Consider the following 20946-nt stretch of genomic DNA (forward strand, 5'->3'; position numbering starts at 1 on the left):
ATGTACTTATTATGTACATGTTGTTGCATTGTAATTACATTTAAAGTACTTGCATTTAATTACATTTGTAGTTACACTGTTAATGTTACCCCTAAACCAACTCTTGCCCCAAAACCTAACTCTAACCCCTAATCCTAACTCTAACCTTACCCTTACTCCTAAACCTACCCGTACCTCAACCTCAGTAGCAGCAAATGTGGGAATTTTGCAGAACAACATGTAGTTTCACTGTAAATACATAGACTTGTATGTATTTAATTGTTAGTACATAGTAGTGTGACCATTGTTTTTGACTCACATCTTGCAGGGATTGAATCTGCAACCTTCTACGTTGCCAGTCCTGACCCTTAAACACTACACTACACAACCCCATGAGGAAGAAATCTAGAGGATGCAGTCTACATATTAAGTCTCTTCAACTATGGCCTTCATTTATAGAGAAGAAACCATATAAATATCAAAGACCATACATCAGTGAGGATGATAAAACAGAGGCATTTAGGGAAGGGATTTATTACTCTTTAAAAATGGTTTCCATTATTTTGCTTTGAGCTCACAGCAGTGTCATTATGGCTTTATTATTTAAGGCTTTCAGAGCACAGGTATTGCTCTCTGAATCCTCAAGCCCTGCTTTCTTGAAGTGTTTTCATATTGAGAGCATGATGGGAAATATCACCCTTTTTTTCTCCATTCATTCTCTCTCAGGCTGACAACATTTTTCCCCGGCATTTGGCATTGTGTTCAGAGGATTGATATTTACAAAGAGCCATTGCGCTGGTCCCAACAAAAGAGTTTTTAGAGAGCTGAGAGCCGGTCTTTTGAGCTTCATCTGTGTCTTTGAATAATAGGATACTGCACAGTCATTACCGTGCCTCTCGCTTCAGTGCTAGTTTAAATGGTATATCTGCATTTGTTTGTGTAGAAATCGGGCCGCAGGGAAAGGGATGCTGCTGTTGTGGCCTTGGACTGAGTCTCGGAGGAACACCTCATCCTTAAACCTGATAGTCAGCTCTGATGTATGTGAAGTTTGTTAACATAGCAACTCTTAGGGAAAGAGTTCAGTGTCTGTTTTTTTTTTTTTTTTTTTTTTTTTTTTTTGTGTTGTTTATCCCTGTTATGCAAAATTGTACAAGCACTATATTCAAAGCTAAATTGAGTGGTATATATCTTTATCACCACTCAATGTGAGCCTTTCATGTTATGTCATTGCATACGGTTGTAAAGAAAAAAACTAGGGGAAATAGTGGAAAATGTGTTTAGGCTTTGTGATCAGAATTCACATCTATCCAAAAGTAATAAGTGCAGATTATTTCACAGACATAACTACAAAAATGAAGCAGAATATATAGTTCTGAATGGGAATATCTAGTTCACTTAATTGCTGAACTAATTTCAGTATTTAATTTCAGCAATTTTGTGTGCAATTTTGTTGCCATGGCATTTTGTGTAAATCAGTATTAACTGACCACCAGCCATCCTGCTCTTTAGATATTGGCCATTGAAAAACCCATATCGGTCGACTACTAATTCTGAAGTTCGAATCTTTAGCATTTCATTTATCAGCCCAGATCTATAACCTCTAGGATTCCACCTCAAAATGAGCCACAATGTGGCTTAAACAAATGTGGGTTCAAAAAAATAAAAAAGGAGTGCAAATACTTCACTCTTTAACTTTCTGTCTTTTCCCATGTCCTATTTTGATTTGAAAGAGACAACTTTCCCCCATCATTAAATCAAAGTACAGGGCTATTGGGATCTTCCTCTGAGCAACAAGTGCAAAGTAAGATGGCTGCTGTGAGGCTTATGAAAGACTGATGCTTTTTCACGTTTCCTCATCTCTCTTTAAAGTCACTCTCCGAGGCGGCCTGGTAAACATACATCTGCTCCCATTACCACCGCCACCATCTGACAAACCTCAGAGTGAAGACACATAATGCAGCCACGATTGATCGCCCCACACACGCATGCACAGAGTGCCCCACAGTGGATAGCCAGTAACAGATGGTTATGTCAGCAGGTTTCTGAGTTACCCAAGCCTGTTTTTTTTTTCTTTTCTTTCTTTCTTTTTTTTTTTTTTTTACTTCTTCAATAGTTTCTTTCTCTTCCTTTTTCTCAGTTTCTCTCTCCAGTTTATCATCATCCCTTCTTTTTTCCTCCTGATTATGATAATGTAAGCAACGTTTTGATGCCCCAGGGAAGATTAGCTGAAAAATAGATATCTGAACAGATCTTTTATATTTCCGTGAAAAAAAAAGAAAAGTGAGATGTAGGCCAGTAACCCAAAATGATACCAAAATTGTTTATACAAAAGTTAAGAAAAATGTTCTTGAACTCAAACTACAAATGGTTGATTGTTTTCTAAGGCCCCGTTTACACCTTGTATTAGCATGCGTTTTCGGTGATCGGATTGTTATAGGGTAGCATTTGACCACATTAAATGCACCCAAGACTTTTTATGGGATTGTGATTGGATCACTGAAACCTCATTCGAAGGTGGTCGGATGGTTTTTGACCTATTGAAAGGTGTAAATGCAAATGCATGTTTTGGATACTACGTAAGTAATTCATTATTTGATGAGGTTGCGGTGAAGTCATCAGAAGTTTGCAGGTTCTTGCCTTTTTCTGTTTATGAACAGACACTGGGGTCTTGCAAACTTGTCACCCAAACAATGAACAATGTACAATATCCCATGAATTGCTCCATTGGAATACACTTAGAATATATCATCTCTCTCCTCAAGTCCCCACTCACTCATGTCTCTCTACTGTTTTCTAATGTGGCTCTCGTGACACTCACTTGAAACCAGTTTTCACTTGTGTGTTTCAGATTAGAAGCATATTTAGCACTTTCAAAAAGAGATATCACTAAAAACAAATTCGGCAACCTGAAATTTAGCTTTGGTTGCCGCCAAAATGTTCAATAAAGGAAAACCCAGACTGTTAAAGTGATAGAAAGTATTTAAATTATCCATCAGTGTTTTTAAAATTTGCTAAAAGACTGAATTTTCAATATTTAATTGGTGTTTTGCGTGGGTAACTTTGATGGGATCTGTATTCGATCACAGTGGAGACGCATTTGACTGCAAGGTGAAAATGCAATCCAGCAAAAGAATATCCAGATATGAAATGCATGTTATTGCAAAGTGTAAATCGGGCCTAAATATATTTGGAATTTTCATGCTTTCGGCAGCCAATAATTCACCACATAATCAGTTTATCCACGTTGCAAGAGAAGCTGTTTTTTAAAGTAGTCTGGGTTGTATTTTCTTTTACATTTCATAGTTTTGTTCATGGTTTTTCGATGGTAAAGGCATGTCACACATCTTGTCCTTGTTATCATCTACGATATCTAATTGGCTAGCTAGCTTCTACCAGTTGACACACATTTGCATCAAAATAGTGTAGAGTTTGATGTCAACAAAAGATGTTTGAATTGCTGTCTCTCTTGTAAAAATTGATAAACCTATTTATTTTGCTATCCTAACTATGCACCATTAATGGTCAGTTGCATTTAGCATTGTTTTGCCCTCCATGGGTTGCGACCCACCAGTTGAGAGCCCCTGGTATAGGCTACTCTATATTCATATTTAAATTTTTTTCGTTCAGTTCTAATTGACTCTGCTGTTGGTATGTTGAAACAGATGACGGGTCAGACCAGAGCTCTGGACGAGACACTCCGGCCAGCGGCTCCTCCAGACAGGGTGCAGGTGACAATGAGGAGAACAAGAAAGACAAAAAGAAGAAGGCCAAAGGAAAGAAGAAAGACAAGTTGAAAAGCAAAGGAAAGGAGAAAGAGAAGAAGAAAGCTGAGGAGGCCAGTGATGAGCTGGATAAGAAGACCAAGAAGAAAGGATTTGGGTTGCTAAGGCAAGTCCCCAGGTTTTTTTCTTAGTGTGTCAATCGATGGAGATTTAGCTATATTGTGTATATCGCAATATGTAAATATCCATGTGCACAACATGGGCTTATCTATCAGTGGGCAGGGCTTCACGAGCTTCACAAAAAATGTCTGGAGCCATGCGTCAACGCTTCTGTTTCTGAGTCCCAATCCTGAGGCTAGTTTGATTAGCTGATTTTTACACACAAGAAAAGGTCAGGATAGATGACATGCTAAGCTGCTGTGTCGGTTTGCTGGCCTGTCACAGTCATGTGACGGAATGTTGGCCGAGCTGCTGTGGGGTCCTTTGCTGGCTTACACTTGTGAGTGTTACAGCCTGATTGAGTGTGTGTAACTGACTTTGACCACTGGTAAACAGAGCAGTCAGCCCCAACACCATATGGCTCGCTGTCTCACAGTGCTCAATCTCTTCACACCACACCAGTGCCAGGGCTAATTTGCATCATGGTGGGCACCTGTGCCAACCACTCCCATCTGCCCGTCGATCAGCCAGCCGGCCGGCGCTGGCTTCGGCACCAGCACCAGCAAGTGTGAGTGGCTAAGTCCATCACAGTGGAGGACGATCCGCATGACTGATTCTACAAATCAGGGCATGGATGCCCTGGCAGGCTCCACCTAACGGGCAATTAGCTCTATAATTTTTTTAATTTGGATGACTGCTGGGAAATCTGAAAAACACATCAGAAAGAAAGAGCTGGAGAACTTGATATCAGCTTACAGATGTGTCATGATTGTTGACTAGTAAACTAGACATCCAATAACCAACCAGTTGATTTGTGAGATCTTGAGTCTATAGTTTATTCTTTGATTGATTTGTTTGTTTTGATGTTTTGATGTTTTTAAATGTGCATGCTGAGGGTGTGCTGTGATTTAAGGCGTGGTCACACAAGGCTTTGAGCATGCACATTTTTTTTATTTTTTTTCGGACAAGGCAACAAACCAGGAAATGATGTCACACAGGAGGGCATCTGGTGTAAGTAAATTATACACCACAAATAACAAATAATATTATATTAAAAATATAAAAATATATTGTCTACTCAATTTCCTGCAACAATAAATCTCGCGGCTTTTAAAATTTGTATCCTTTGAATTGAGCGAAGAGGTCAGCGTGTGACGTTTCAGTCTCCTATTGGTCACGCGTCCTCTTGTCGTACGAATTCATGGTTCAGATTTCATGTATGCAACATAGTACGAAATTTCTTCGCATGAGCTTGCGTTTCCATTCTGCTGCATTCGGATGCATTGGAATGGGAGTGAAAGGAGCGTAAGTGTAGTGTGACCGCCCCTTTAGCTGTTAGACAGTTTGCACGGTAAATCCCTCTCAGTAAAGCTGCATCTTTAAATGCATCCCCTTTAAGAAATGTTCTGAGTTCAATACAAGTTCAGTTCACTTACAGTGGAAGTGAATGGGGCCAGTCTATAGTTCAATATGTTAACATGTTAACATGATTTTAGTTTTAGTATGATAAAATCTCATACTAACCTTATCTGTGTAATGTAATAGTCAATATTACAACATTGCTGTCATGATGATGTTATGCAGGCAAACCCTGTAATCTGGTAAATGCAAAAAATCCAGTAAATCCCTGATTTTGTCACACTAAATTAATGTTAGCAAATAAAGAGTTTTTGTTTTGTGGCTATACTTTTGAAACAGTGTCTATATTAACGTTTATCGACTTTGTAACTCATTGTAACTATGATAAAAAAAAATAAAAAAAGGGACGTGTTAAAATAATATTTTGGTGGTAATCAGCATTAGGCTACAAATTCTGTTGATTGAGCTTAATTTATATTGAACACAGAACATTCCTTTAAAGCACCGGCGCCAAAGCCGTAGTCCTTATTTAGCTATTGCGTTGCGTCTTATGCTGTTTTTTTTGTTTTTTGTTTTTTTTTGTGCGCAGCTCAAGCATTGTGTCTAAGATGCTATTTTAAGTTTAAAGATGTCATGACATGAAGGATAATCAGAACAGTGGGCGTTTATTGTCATGTCTTAAAGGAGAAGCAGCACCAAAATCGAGTGTTTCTGACAGAGGGTCAGAATGAGGGTGAAAAATAATTTTTAATTAAAAAAAAAAAAAATAAAAAAAAAAATAAAATTGTGCAAAAAATAAAAAATATGAAGTGCTGCTACTGGTGCAGCACCAACAAAAGTGCCTCTGGTAAGAATCCTCTTTAAGTGTTTTGATTGAAACCTGTTTGGTTGTAAAAAGTATCATCTCTAGTTTCGTTTGATATGTGGCTTTAAAAAATCATTTCATATTTAGCAAGTAAGCGTGCTGATAATCATGATGTCCAAATATGTTGAAATTTGGACCGCGTTGCCTCAAAAGTTGAAAAAACATATTTTGAATTATTTGAGTTATTTTGAATATTTTTCAACATTAACACATTTGTGGGTCAGTTCGCTCCATTTTATTAGAAATGTTGTTATTGTTTTATTTTGTTATCACTGTACAATATGATTCTATTCATTAACATTAATAAATGCATTCCTATATTTACTATGCATTTTCACATTGAGAATAAATGTATTCATGTAGAAGCAGAAAAATGTTGCTTTAAATGGAGTTAGGATGAAAATAAGGTGCATTTCTAACTGTTCTGAGACCAGTGAAGACAGACAGCACACTGGAGGTCAAGTCATTCACTAAATAGGGAGCAAGGGAGCATCCTATAACTTTCTATGCAGCTAAGTGCATTCACTCCTAAAATCCGACCAAAAGTTCAGTTTCAGGCTGCAGATGATGTTTGGACCACTGTTTGACAGACATGGGACAATGATAATCAGTACAAAGATTCAGAATTGTATAATGCAAAAAATTATTTTAACATGGTTGGCAGTGATTTGATTATACTGGCCATTAGAGTTTTAATAAGAATTATTAATTGAGCTTTATAGAAAATCAGCCGTAGTGTCTATAATGTTTCAAAACGCAAATATCCAACACTCTTAGACACATAATAAACTATTTGATGAAAACTTTCTATAGCTTGGTATTACTTAAAATTTCACAACTTAAACCTGCTGTCCACATATGTGGACATACATTTTTATGAAAACGATTTGCTCTATAGAATTATTATTATTATTTTTCATTTTTATTTTTATCATTATTATTTTTCATCCTACTAGTTACAAATCAAAAAGGGAAATGGAAAATGCACACAGCAGTCACGCGGGGGTCTCAGGAGGTTAAACAATACATCTTGAGACCCCTGTGTTCTATTTTATTCCATGGCACTCTGTATAGTGTTCTTGTTGAACACAAGAACACGTTTTAGGTAAGCACCCCCTAAGAAATAAGTTGGGGTTCCTGTAGCTGGCAGAGCATGGTGTTATTAATGCCAAAATCATGGATATGATTCCCATTGAACACACAACTGACATTGAATGCACTGTAAGTCGCTTTGGATAATAGCATCTGCCAAATGCATAAAATGTAAATGTACAATTATGGTCAGGTGAAACCAGCATAATTATACAGGGCTTCCTTAAGACTAACTAGTTGTTCAGGCAACCCACTGACTAGTCGTTTTGCATCCAATTCTTTTTTCAAAGCAATTACATGTTGACTTGTCAGTGGCTGATGGGGTGAAGAATGTAAGGGTTATGGAAAAACGCAGTAGTTTCATTTATTTTTGGTAGGTGGCAAGGATTAGAGATGTGGGTTCGAGAGTCAAGCAGTGACAGTGCTTGTCAGTGAGGCCCACGGAATCTGACACGGCCTTCGCTCAAAGCTAACGTTACTTTGCCACGAGATTGCTCTGTTACCTGTGCAAGCCAAATATCCATGCATTAAACGGAATGAAAAAGGGATTTTAGAAAATTGAAATTCTCTAAATCAGTTTCTCCCATTTCTGTCAAACTTTTCGATGGTCTTTGGGAGTGTGAGCAGTCTTGCATAATTTTTTACTGGGTACTGTATTCGGCAGTTCGGCATTTTTATTAGCCATTAAAACTGCCGAACTGCTGAATCTTTGTTCAGTTTGACCTTGATTTTGAGTTTGTTATTCCTGCATAAACCCACCCAAATGGGTTTGTTTTGTTTTCCTAGAGTCCCTTGTTTTGTCTCAAAACATTTTTACTGCAAAAAAACAATTAAAAATTAAAAAAATTTGGTAGATGAAGTGGAAAGCACCTTGTGAGCAAGACACTATTGCCTTAGAAAAATAATCCTTAATCAGTTGATTCTTATGAATGAAGGAGCCCTTTCCCAAGACAAAACTCTAAACCAAATGGACATTTGTACAGTGCCCTCCTGTCCTTTATGTGTGATTTTAGTTGAATTAAATATAAATAGCAGTCTTGTTGTTGTGCATTCAGCTCTCCTGATATCTAGAGTTCTTGCAGAGTTCACTTACAATACTTACACTACCCACTACCTTCACATTTTTCTTTCCTTATCATATTCCTCTTCTGCTTGCCCTCATAATGATACCTGCCCAGGGATCTTACATCTCACACGTCACGTGGATCAATAGATTATTGATTCTTTTTTTTTTTTTTTCAATTAGCATTATGCGTGTTTGTGATGTCTGACCTAAAGGGTTAAGAGCAGGTGAAGTGCAGGCTAGCTAAGACATCCCAAGAGCATCATGACCTCTTGTCCCACTGACTATAAATCAGAAAGTGTGTCTCTCCAAGTTCTTGAGGTGAGTGTGTGCATGCGTGCGCGTGTGTATGCGCTGACTAAAGAAACAGCCAGTAAACAATAGTTTTCCTAAAAATGAAAATTCTGTCTTTATTTACTCAGCCTTATGTCATTCCACACCTGTATGCTGTTATTTTTCTTATGTTGAACACAAAAGGATTTATTATTATTACAATATAAAGAGTGATCAGCACAGAAATGGAATGCAGCATTCATACAAGTGCCTTGCTTATTATCGTTATGCATTCTTAATAAACTCTAGAAAGTGACCCCATGTTTTTACAAACTGATCATGATGCCCTTAGTTTATGAATGTTGCTTGTTCATAATTCCGGCCATTGTTCAAATGAGGAGGATGTTGTTGACTTCCATTGTCTTAGAATAATTCTGCATCCTGAAATCATGGCTAAGCAGCACCATAGTGCTTGTCGCCTGTGTAAGTGCACATCCACAGGTATAATACCCAATATACATAGTGCAGGACTTCTGTTTTAATGACAGATTAGTGTTTTATTTACAAGTTGTATTATTTTTATTATTTTATTTTATTATATATATATATATTATTATATTACTGTCTTAATGTTGAGTGCCATTTACTTGAGTGCCAGGTAGGTGGAGATCATAATGGATCATTGTCACTATGGTGACCATTTAAGTTCTCTGATACTGGTGATTTCTGATGTTGGACCGAAATTACTTAATGTGGTCATTGATATAGAAACCCTTTAGACTACCCTCTAGGTTTGGTCCCTTGTTGTTGTTGCTGTTGACGTGTTTTTTGTTTTTGTTTTTTTTTTCTCTCTGGATCAGTTTCCTCCGTAGTGTTTCAAGTCTCTGTTGCCCATCTCAATATTGCATGTGTCTACTAAATCTTTAGCTGTTCAGTGTGGTTGGCATTTTGTCCTTTTCTTTGGCTCAGTTTTACTGTTATTGGCCACTACATAGTGCCCTGTGGGAGTCACAGGCTAGTGTCCATTCTGCTGATAGTGGCCATGTTGATCTGTAGCTGTGTTTGTGAGGCAGAGCAGTCCTGGGAATCTTGGACATTAAGCCAGGATACTGCCCTGCTGCTCAGTGATAATAGATGACAAAAGAGGACTTTCCATGTCACATTGTCTCCCAGTCCTTAATGCCTGATGTTTCCAACTATTGCTTCCTTTCAAAATCCCCTAACAGGTTAATGACTTACTAATCTTATTATTATTTTATTTCAGCATTTTGGAAAACTAATGATTTTATTGCTATAGTTATACTGTGAGCGCATGTATGACATGCTTTTAGAGCAGGGGTATTCAATTACATTTCCAAGAGGTCCGATCTTGACATTTTCATCCCACCAAAGGTCCAGACAATAATAAAGCATCATTTTGTAGCCATTCTGACTAATGACAATGTGTAAGAAATGCTCATTTTTTTTTGGAATAATTATTATAAATTCCCAAGTTGGCAGCAATGGTACTTTGTAAAATGTCAAAAACATATGATTAATAAATCATAAATCAACAGTCAGAAAGTATCTTAAGAACTGGGCAAGAATGAGGACATTGTGGCCCAAAGACAACCAAAGTAGTGGACTATCGGGGATCTTCTACCATTTATATATACATGGGAAAGATACTGTATGGGGGTTCAGGGGTAACCCCAGAGAGAAAATGTAGGTAATGTTAAAGTCTTAATTAACCATTTTTATATTTTCCTTAAAATATAAATCTACCAAAAACAAACAAACAATGTAGCCTACATCTAAGTAGTGCAGTTTAAAAATACAGTTTGCTATAGTTAAATATAAATAGGCTGACTATCAAATAATGGAAATGCTTTTCATTATAAGCAGAGAACTCGTAATTTCAAAGTTTTGGTTGTCGTTTTCTTGCCATCCATACCAGAGATGATGTTTTCTCTGATTAACAAAATTTAAACAGAAATGTATATTTATTATCAATAGACTCAAAACATGTTGATTAAAAATAAAAAGCAAATTTTAGACGGAAAAAGTTGTTTCTAGTCTAAAGGCGCTCTGGAACCATAATAAATTGTCCTGTCCTGCCTTAGCTGAACTGTCTGAGTCATATCAGACACATGAAGTTTGCTTCTGCTTCATTTTCGTTTTATGCAGTGTGTTTTAGCAAAAGATTCCAGTATCCATCTACATCACTGCTCACTGTATTTCTCCGCTACTGTCTACTGTCGTTAAAATAACCACGTCTGCAGCTCTACTATGTGGTGCCTCATGTCGTGGGCCAGGGGAGAGGCAATGCGGCAATGCGAAAGGGCATAAATGAAGCCATTTCAGTGCTAGAGAAAAACATTAAAGGATATAGCACTGAAAGATCAGTGCTATCTAAGCCATGGAGCACTTGCGGTGTACACAGCTCTGTTGTTTTGTTGTGCTGCTAACCTAAAGTCTAGAAACGGTGAGATGGGGCAACCATTGTCATGATGTCTCGCAGTCCGAATGGAACAAATCCGGGGTCCGGATTAGCTGTGTGATTTGAGTGTTTTTTTGTTTGTTTGTTTTTTTTTAAATAGAGACTGTGTCTGTTTATTGTAAATAACACATTTAGTAGAATATACAGTTTGTGTGTGTTGTTTCTCTTTGGAAACTGGATATGTGTGTACTGCATATCTCTTTGTGTGTAAAAGTGTGTGCATTTGAGAGACATAACACCTCTTATGAGGTAAAGAATTGCTACAGTGTTTGTTGGTTTGTGACAGATGATTTAGCTCCACAGGAGGGCTGGTGTGTGTGTGTGTGTGTCACAGAAAGATGGAGTAGCTGTATGGAACGTAATGTATAGCAGACAGATGGAAGCTGTGTGGACTGCCAAATACCCCTCAGTCTGCTGCTGTGTGACACACACACACACCCTTAACAAAAGACATCACACTTGCTCACACACATAATCCTGTGAAACCTACAATTTCTCACAAATGTGAATCAACACACTCCCAAATACATGGAGAATAGTAAGATATTAAAGCAATCCGTTAAGAAATGTTCTAATGGTCTAATAGCCTAACTGTACCCTATTTTAAGTTGCCAAGCAACGTAGCAACTTTCCACACTAAAATAAAATGTGCACTCACAGGCGTGCATTTATCAGCATTTTACAACATTTTGTAACGTGGCTTCTCAAGAATTTGAGTTAGAAATATTTTCATCATTCGTTTTATTTTGAACTCTACTCTTAATATCCATGTTGGGGTAATTTACATTCATGTGTCAAGAAGTCAGATCTGAGCCATTTGTCTTGAAACACATTAAACATCTCTCAGTGAAACTGCACAACGTTAAACACTTCCAGATTTCTTTGTAATAGATCTTTTATCTCATCAACGCTGCTACTTTTTTTTTTATCAGAAATTAAATATTACATAATTAACCTTAATCTTGGGCAATTCAGCAAAATTGCAGTTCCTCAAAGACTTCTTGGCTCACATTTAAAACGACGACCAAACATATGACTGTCTGCTATTAAAGGAGAGGGAGGAATGCAGCTTGACACTTTACCTTATAAGGCAAGATATTAGCAGTACGTCTTTTTGGTCAGCCATGTAAATAGTAAATAGTTGTGAAGGCAGCGCTCTATGTAAATGCTGTTGTGTGAACTGAAAACCGTGAGATGTGACAGATGTTGAAGGAACAGAGGGGTTTGGTGAGTGTGAACAGTATATGTGCATGTGAGAAAGAAATTTGCCGTACATTTTTGTGTGTAATGATAGTGCTGCTTCCCCAGCGGATGTTTATGTAGAGGAGAGTGCAATGAGAACAAGTGTTCAATACTTTGCTGCCATCATTAACTGAAGCAGGCCTGCTCTCTCTGTTCACTCACCAGCTGTCCTCTTTTCTCTCCCGTTTTTCTGCCTCTGTCTTCTCATTTTCCTCACATCTCGTGTTTGTTTTGCCTTTCAGCAAATTCCACTGCAGTTGCTGTGATAGTGGCTCTTTTATTTGTAAAGATTATTGAAGAAGGCTTGTTTTTTTTGTTTGTTTTTTTACATCAGGAGTTCCCACCCCTTTTGACCAATGAATTCCCATTATTGTTTCCAGTCCTTCCTGATTATTGAATTTTGAGAGTCAACTCACAAAGAGCAATTTAGTTGGTCATACAGTATATTGTAGAGTTAAGTATAAAAAAATAAAAAAGGTTGGCCTATGATGACTATAGACATTTTAATGACTTTCCATAATGTTTTAGGTTTTATTAATTCTCGTGATATTTCAATGTATTGTGTTCCATGTCAGTGGGAATCCTGCACTGAAATTGTATTTAAACACTTTATTGTGACTTGTGAATCTGTTTAACTAATTCATTAAATAGAACCGTCTCAGTCGTTGCGAAAAATAAACAGTGCAATTGAGAATCAGTCATCACAGGGATGCGCTGTGTTCATTTTTGCATGCACTAAGGACAACTCAACTGAAAGATGCTGAATGGTGGTACAGGAAACACTGGCATGCACTCTGAAGATGTAATTACTTACACTTCCTTGAATGAAATTTCATAAAACTGCATGTTGATGCCAATTAAGCTTTTGCATCTTTCAGCAATGAGATTAAAATTGTCAAATTTTTTTATTTATTTTTTTAAGTCGCTGACTGAAGCCTGGTTGAATTGTTTTAGTCTTGTCTTTCAAACTCACCTAAAGTCTTTCACCTTACGCTCAGGATTATGTGATGGGCAGATGCATGCTGACAGCATCCTTAACTTGTTTTCTTGTCATATTGATATTCAGCCAGACTGGAGTTTTTGCAATGCATGAGTATATGCAGATTTGTACATGTGTACTTGAGTGTGTTTAATTATATGCACATATGTTGGTGTATATGCATGTGCACTTGTGTGTTTTGGGTGTGTTAGAGAGAGCACTGGTGCGTGACCTTTGATAAGTGTGCTAATGTGCCTCTTAATGCCTCTGAAGCAAGTGTCGGAGTCACAGATGGTGCAACTTTCCTCGTCCCTCCCTCACAGACTTGCTTACAGAGCGACAACCCCATTTTCCCCCGTCTCTCTCTCTCTCTTTCTCAATTAACACATTTTGTAATGTCTTTCCTGCTGTGTTTGTATGTTTGATCAAGTCAACAACAAAGTCTGACACTGATCTAAAAAAACCTTTAGATAGCTTTAGATTGGAGCTGGCATCATTGAGCATTACACAGCAGGGCAAATGTTCAAAAGCCAAGTGCACACATTTAAAAATGTGCACACTCATGGTTTCTTGTTTCTGTTATGATGGTGCCACTGTACACAACTAATTGCAGACTAGGTACATCAAATACACAATCATTCTCATTCCCAACTTTAGCTAGGATCCTGAAACTCATGCTCATATCGCTCTTTCTTGACAACATCTTAACAAACAACATGGGGGAATGGAGTAAAAGAACCGAACATTTTTAATGAGACAGTGTGCTCTCCTTTCAGAAATGTATTGTAACATCTGTGACTACTTGCAGTTAGGCTGATTAAAACGGCAACCACCTCGATACCATATGTATTGTGATACATGTCATGATTCAGTTTATTGAATTGTATATTTGTGGTACGTCACAGTATCATAATTGGATTGTGATCCAACCTGCAGCAAACATGCCAGAGAGTCCCTGCATATCTAAAAGAGAAAGAATGAATCATGCAGGTTTAGTTTCAATCACTCTCACACTTCATAGAAGCATCTCTAACTGCGCTGAGAAACGGCAGTCAATTTTCTCTTAATTATATGACCTGCTTCTTCATTAAAGGAACTGGTCACCCAAAAATGAACATTCTCTTATTATTCACTTACCCAGATGCCACCCCAGATGTGTATGACTGTCTTTCTTCAGCAGAACACTAATAAAGATTTTTAGAAGAAGATAGAACTCTGTCAGGTCCTTATAATGTGAGTAAACGGGTGCCAGCACTTTGACGGTCCAAAAGTCACATTTAGGCAGCATAAAAGTAATCCACACAACTCCACTCAATCAATGAATGTCTTCTGAAGCAAATCAGTATGTTTGTGTAAAAAATTAATTTCAGCCATTTCAAACAGCATCAGAGCCCTGGATGGAAGGGCCGATTTAAAGTGAAAAATGTTTTAATTATCTACTGAACTATTCCTTTAATGAAATGTTGGACATGAAATTAATATACAGGGATCTAAAGTACTGATACAATATTGTGAAAAAGTATTGCAGTGTATGATTGTATTGAACAGCCTTAAGTTTGCTTCGATCTGGGGATTTTTGCCACTGACCAATCACATTCTTAAAACATGAAAGTGTGTTCTTCACTTTTGTAGTGTGCGCTTGGTTTAAAGGAGACACAATGCTGCTTTTATATCTGGACCCAGCTGCAACAAACCTCTTTAAGTTAAGAAAATTATACTTGTAAAGCTATTGTCAGTAGGGTTTCCTTTACTTAATGGGTTTCTTTGCAACAGGTTGTTGAGGAACATAGTCAGTCTTTCTTTATCAGATCTAGGATTTCTGGCATTTATATCAAGGACCTGCCTCCTTAACCCAAACCCCAAACCCACATTGGCGCCCACCTCATCTTTACGAGTACCATGATCTGAAGATAGGTTTCTTTCTGTGAAAGGCTATGGTCTTGGTCTTGAGTTCTCCATAGTAACAGTATCACGGGCGGTTCATGCGTACAGTTCGAGTGGAGGTATACAGTAGCTAACTGACCTCCTCTGTTCTCCCCTCCACATCTACATATGAATCACTAAAAGACCTCATAAATGGAAGTTCAATCATCTCCCCTTTGATTCCCAAGATACAATGTCCTGATTAAGATGATTGGATGAATGGAAAATGGCATGAATATGTGATTGGGTCTGTGTGTCTCACCACTGAATGGATTGTTTTTTTTTTTTTTGTCAATAGCACCTCTGTGCTAAGGCTCTTATTACATCTTATCCTCTTTTTCATTACGGCCCTGTTCATGCCTTTGATTACATTAAAGTGTGGAGATGTGGTAGGCTTGCTTAGACCAGACTGTGAAAGGTAACAATCAGCAATAGAATATGCTAGCTTTGAACGGAAATGAATAGGAACAACTAAATAGGAGCTTCAACAGCCCTCTCCTTTTCTTTCTGGAAAATTACGTTAAAAAAACATATGCAGTATGGGCTCCTGGAATTTAAGTGTGTTTTTTTGAGGTTGGTGACAGTAGATTGTCCTACTGACACTTTTTGTCTGTGTTTACAGGATTAACTTTTTTTTTTTTTTTACGGAGACATATGATGAAAAACAGGATTTTATTTGCTCTTTTGAAATAATAGTTGTAATATGTTAACATTTAAACACATTATCAGCTATGCAAGTATATGAAGGATAGCCAATAATAACAAAATTAATTTACATATAGGAGTCTTTAGGCCGAAACATACACTACGCAAGTACGTGAACGCAGACGCTTCTAGCTACGCAAGCTCAATTTTGTGCGTTGTTGTCCAAAATGTGTCAGACCGCAATTCATAACAAAATGCAAGTATGCATTGCATTATCAACGTTGCAAGGGGTGGTATAGCAGACATTAGTGAGAACTGTCCACTTCTACGCAGAGTTTTCCCTTTTTAAGCGAAGTACCTTCATAGTGGTGTCCAAGTAAGTCAGTCAATATATTTATAACAACTTTCCTGATACATCATGATGGCACCGCGGATGGCCACCTCGGTGTGGAGCGCTTCTATTGTTTTGTTGTTTTTGTTTGTTTGTCCTGTGTTTAGTAATCTTTTTCCAGTCAGTTTTACCAGAGACAAACTGCTGAACATTCGACAGCATATACCAGTCAGTCTTTTCCTGGATTTTGAATATTCGGACGTTTTGTTTGACATTTTAGTCGGAGGCGCGGCTGTGCTGTTTAAACGCGCTATGAGACGCAGGTGAGGGAGACGAGCAGGCGCGCTGGTCAAGCTCCGTCGGCGGGGCTTTCGAACAATGCTGCCGAGAATTCATCTTGCGAATCTCCGCTCTCTTCCTAACAAAACGGACGAAGTACATCTCCTCACCCACACAAAAAAGGACTTTTCAACCTCTGCTGCTTTGTGCTTCACAGAAACCTGGCCGAGTGAAGCCATTCCGGACAGCGCGTTACATCTGCCAGGCTTTCAGCTGTTCAGAGCGGATCGCATCGTGTAGTTAACGGGGAAAACGAGAGGCGGTGGAACATGCTTTTACATAAATTAAATTTGGTGTACAGATGTAACAACGTTAAAGAAGATGTGCTGTCCTAATTTGGAAGCGCTCTTTATTAACTGTAAGCCTTTCTACTTGCCGCGGGAGTTTTCCTCGTTTATTCTGGTGAGTGTGTATATCGCGCCAAACGCTTGTTTGAATGCCGTGCTGCAACAGCTGGCTGATCAAATCACAGACACAGAACAACAATACCCAGACTCAGTTATTATTATTCTTGGGGATTTTAACAAAGCAAACCTCACATGTGAACTGCCCAAATACAAACAGCACATTACATGCCCAACCAGAGACAGAAATATACTGGATCACTGCTACACAACAATAAATGATGCATATCGCTCTGTTCCTAGAGCAGCTTTGGGACTATCTGATCACTGTCTGGTTCATCTTCTTCCAACCTACAGACAGAAATTAAAATCTGCTAAGCCTGTAGTAAGGACTGTAAAGGATGGACCAACGAAGCAGAGCTGGAACTACAAGCCTGCTTTGCTCTGATTGGAGTGTTTTTGAGGCTGCAGCCACAGACCTGGACGAGCTCACAGATACTGTTACATCATATATCAGTTTCTGTGAGGATATGTGCATTCCTACTAGGACTTATTTAACATTTACCAACGACAAACCATGGTTTACAGCAGAACTCAGGCAGCTTCGTCAGGCCAAAGAGGATGCCAAAGTCTTGTACAATCAGGCCAGGAACACATTGAATAAGGGAATCAGAGTGGCTAAAAGAAGATACTCTGAGAAGTTGAAAAACAAGTTTTCAGCTAACGTCCCTGCATCAGTGTGGAGTGGCATGAAACAACTTACGAATTACAGGACTCCTACCCCCAACCCTGTGGTGGACCAACAACTGGCTGACGACCTGAATGTGTTTTACTGTAGTTTTGAAAGGCCCAATCTCACACCCACACCCACACTGACCTTCACTTCACACAAACACCAACACCTCCTGCAACCCCCCTCCTCCCCCCTCCTGCTACTCAACCTGCATTTAAGATCTGTGAGGATGATGTGAGCTGCGTCTTTCGAAAAAAAGGATAAGGAAAGCACAGGGAAAGCACAGGGTTTCACCTGCATGTCTTAGATCCTGTGCTAACCAGCTGGCCCCCATCTTCACACAGATCTTCAATAGATCACTGGAGCAGTGTGAAGTCCCATGCTGCTTCAAACGTTCCACTATCATCCACATCCCAAAGAAACCAAAAATCACAGGATTTAATGACTACAGACCTGTCGCCCTGACATCTGTGGTCATGAAGTCATTTGAGAGACTGGTGTTGGCCCACCTGAAGGACATCACTGGACCCTTTCTAGATCCCCTTCAATTTGCTTATTGAGTAAACAGGTCTGTGGATGATGCAGTCAACATGGGATTGCATCATGTCCTGCAACATTTGGACAGACCAGGGACATATGCAAGGATCCTTTTTGTGGACTTCAGTTCGGCTTTCAACACCATCATCCCAGCTATTCTCTGGACTAAATTACACCAACTCTCTGTTCCCACGTCTATCTGTCAGTGGATCACCAGCTTTCTGACAGACAGGCAGCAGCTTGTGAGACAGGGGAAATTCACTTCCAGCACCTGTACAATCAGCACTGGTGCCCCCCAGGGATGTGTGCTCTCCCCACTACACTTCTCCCTCTAAACCAATGATTGCATCACCAAGGACACCTCTGTCAAGCTCCTGAAGTTTGCAGATGACACCACTGTCATCGGTCTCATCCGAGATGATGATGAGTCTGCATACAGAAGGGAGGTTAAACAGCTGGCTGTCTGGTGCAGTCAAAACAACCTTGAGCTGAACACGCTCAAAACGGTGGAAATGATTGTGGACTTTAGGAGGAACCCCCCAACACTGTCCCCCCTCACCATTCTAAACAGCACTATGGCAGCAGTGGAGTCATTCAGGTTCCTGGGCACTAGCATCTCACAGGACCTGAAGTGGGAGACCCACATTGACTCCATTGCGATGAAGGCCCAGCAGAGGTTGTACTTCCTTTGCCAGTTGAGGAAGTTCAACCTGCCACAGGTGCTGCTGATACAGTTCTACTCAGCAGTCATTGAGTCTGTCCTCTGCACTTCAATAACTGTCTGGTTTGGTTCAGCTACAAAATCAGACATCAGAAGACTACAAAGGACAGTTCGGACTGCTGGGAGGATTATTGGTTATATATATATATATATATATATATATATATGTGTGTGTGTGTGTGTGTGTGTGTGTATATATATATATTGACTTCAGGAAGTGTGTAGCTATTGCATCTCAGTTTAATATGCTGTGACTATAAGTAAGCCATTTATAGGTTGATTTCCTCGAAAACTTTAAGCACTGTGTCTCTTTGGCGCTATAAAGAGTGCTTCCTTTGTTTTGACCAGCCCTTACAGCCCAACACAGCAACATAGCTTGACCAGTGGTGTGAGTCGGTGCGGGACTATATTTTTGTTTGATCACGGTAGACGGGGAGTGTTTGAAAAAGCTGTCTGAAAACAATGTGTATTTTTGCAATTCCGTTTGGTGATGCAAATGGTGCAGAAATTACACACTTGAGCTTTAATGTCGTCTGTCTCTACTGCAGACACACACACCCATTCTCTCAGACTCATTCATGGTGCCACACACAAAGGCACAGTCAGGCCAGAATGCCTCTGTCAGTCTGAGGGAGGAGGTCCAGACTTTATTTCATTAAATTAGACTAATTTACTGGAGGACAGCCTATGTGTATGAAAATTCTTGGATCTCAATTTCTATACTGTTTTCAATGCACTATCTTTTCCTCTAAAGCTGCAAATGCCCATACCTAGTCCTACTGTATATTTATAGTAAATATCAACCCTACTTTGACTGAAAGTAGTTTTCATGTTAGTACATGATAAAAAAAAAATACCAAAAAAAATGGGATTTGCAACCAATTTAACTTAACAACCCATTCAGTGATTGGAGGAAAGAGCTGCAAAAATAAGAGGACTTCGTGATGTCAGCTGAAAAGGAAGTTGTTTCAGTGGTGAAGGAAGTTAATACATGTTGATTAAAGATTACAAAGGTAAAATAATAATAATAATAATAATAAAACCTTTAGAAGAAAGTGCACCAATGAATTATGCGCAATAGCACCAAGGACATACTTTTAAAGGAAGTAAATAGGGTTATTTTTTTATTTTTTTATTTCATGTTGACTTAACTTCATAGACATTATGAGCCAAAATGTCCTTCTGAAAATCTTTTCATCTATATTTTCTTCAGACACTGATTCATGTTATCACTCAGAGCTCCAGCTCACATTAATCAAAAGCTAATTTGCACCTTTCCGTGTGAGAAAGTAAAGTCCATCTTCTCACCATGTCCTCATAGTCCATGTTGTCAACAGAAAATTAACTGCTCTGTTAGTATTCCCTTAATACACCTCAAGATCTTACAATGTTCTTATGTGGCCAAGATATGTGTATGAGAGTTTAATCCATACAGAAGTATCTGAGCTCCACATTAAACCTTTCTTTCATTATTAAAAGTGGTTAATCACAAAAACATCCTGTGTAATTTAATTCAGGACAGGCATTAATTTGTTTCTATGAAACAAACCCTTAATTTTTTCACATTCAAGGGACAGTCAGACAGGAACTTTATGAGTGCAGATGGTTTGCATCTGCAGAGGTCAGTAGTTACACATGGACTAATGATTAATTGGTCTCAATTGGAAATGTATTTGGTTTAGCCATGACACAGTGTAACTATTCAGAAAGAGATAATCACAGAACCATTAGAATTTTGGAGGTCAGGTACCACATATGGTTCTGCGTAATTGAGTTCCTAAATCAAAAAGTTGGAGAGCAACAAGGCCTTTTGAGACAATTAGAATATATTAGCCTAATCTAATTTGATAATTAGTTTTCTTGATTTCAGTGATACATTTTTTATGATTTACGAGACATTAAAGCAATATAGAAAAGGTTGCAGTTATTTCATTAATCCTAGATATAGCAAGCCCACTTTTCTTTGCTTGTTTTAATGGCTGTGGAAAGTGGGGTCATTATAGCCAAAGATGGTGGTGTAATTTGTGCCATTATGGTGCTCTTTGGATAATGCTAATGATGTACACTGTGCTAATGAACAACACAGATTAGTGTTGAACCACGTGTATGATTACACCTAACGGATTTACCTCCACCTACACTCTGAATTCGGGCAATGGCA

At 38.6% G+C, this 20946-nt stretch overlaps 1 protein-coding gene across 1 annotated transcript in view; it reads left to right on the plus strand.

The window, feature by feature from the left end:
• The window catches only part of LOC127447692 (partitioning defective 3 homolog B-like), a 466221-nt gene that overhangs the window by 299482 nt on the left and 145793 nt on the right, over positions 1 to 20946 (plus strand). The window contains 1 exon segment of the mRNA XM_051709699.1: positions 3642 to 3867. Coding sequence (XP_051565659.1) covers positions 3642 to 3867 — 226 coding nt within the window.

The sequence above is a fragment of the Myxocyprinus asiaticus genome, chromosome 11, assembly GCF_019703515.2.
Source record: "Myxocyprinus asiaticus isolate MX2 ecotype Aquarium Trade chromosome 11, UBuf_Myxa_2, whole genome shotgun sequence".
Classification (NCBI taxonomy): Eukaryota; Metazoa; Chordata; class Actinopteri; order Cypriniformes; family Catostomidae; genus Myxocyprinus; species Myxocyprinus asiaticus.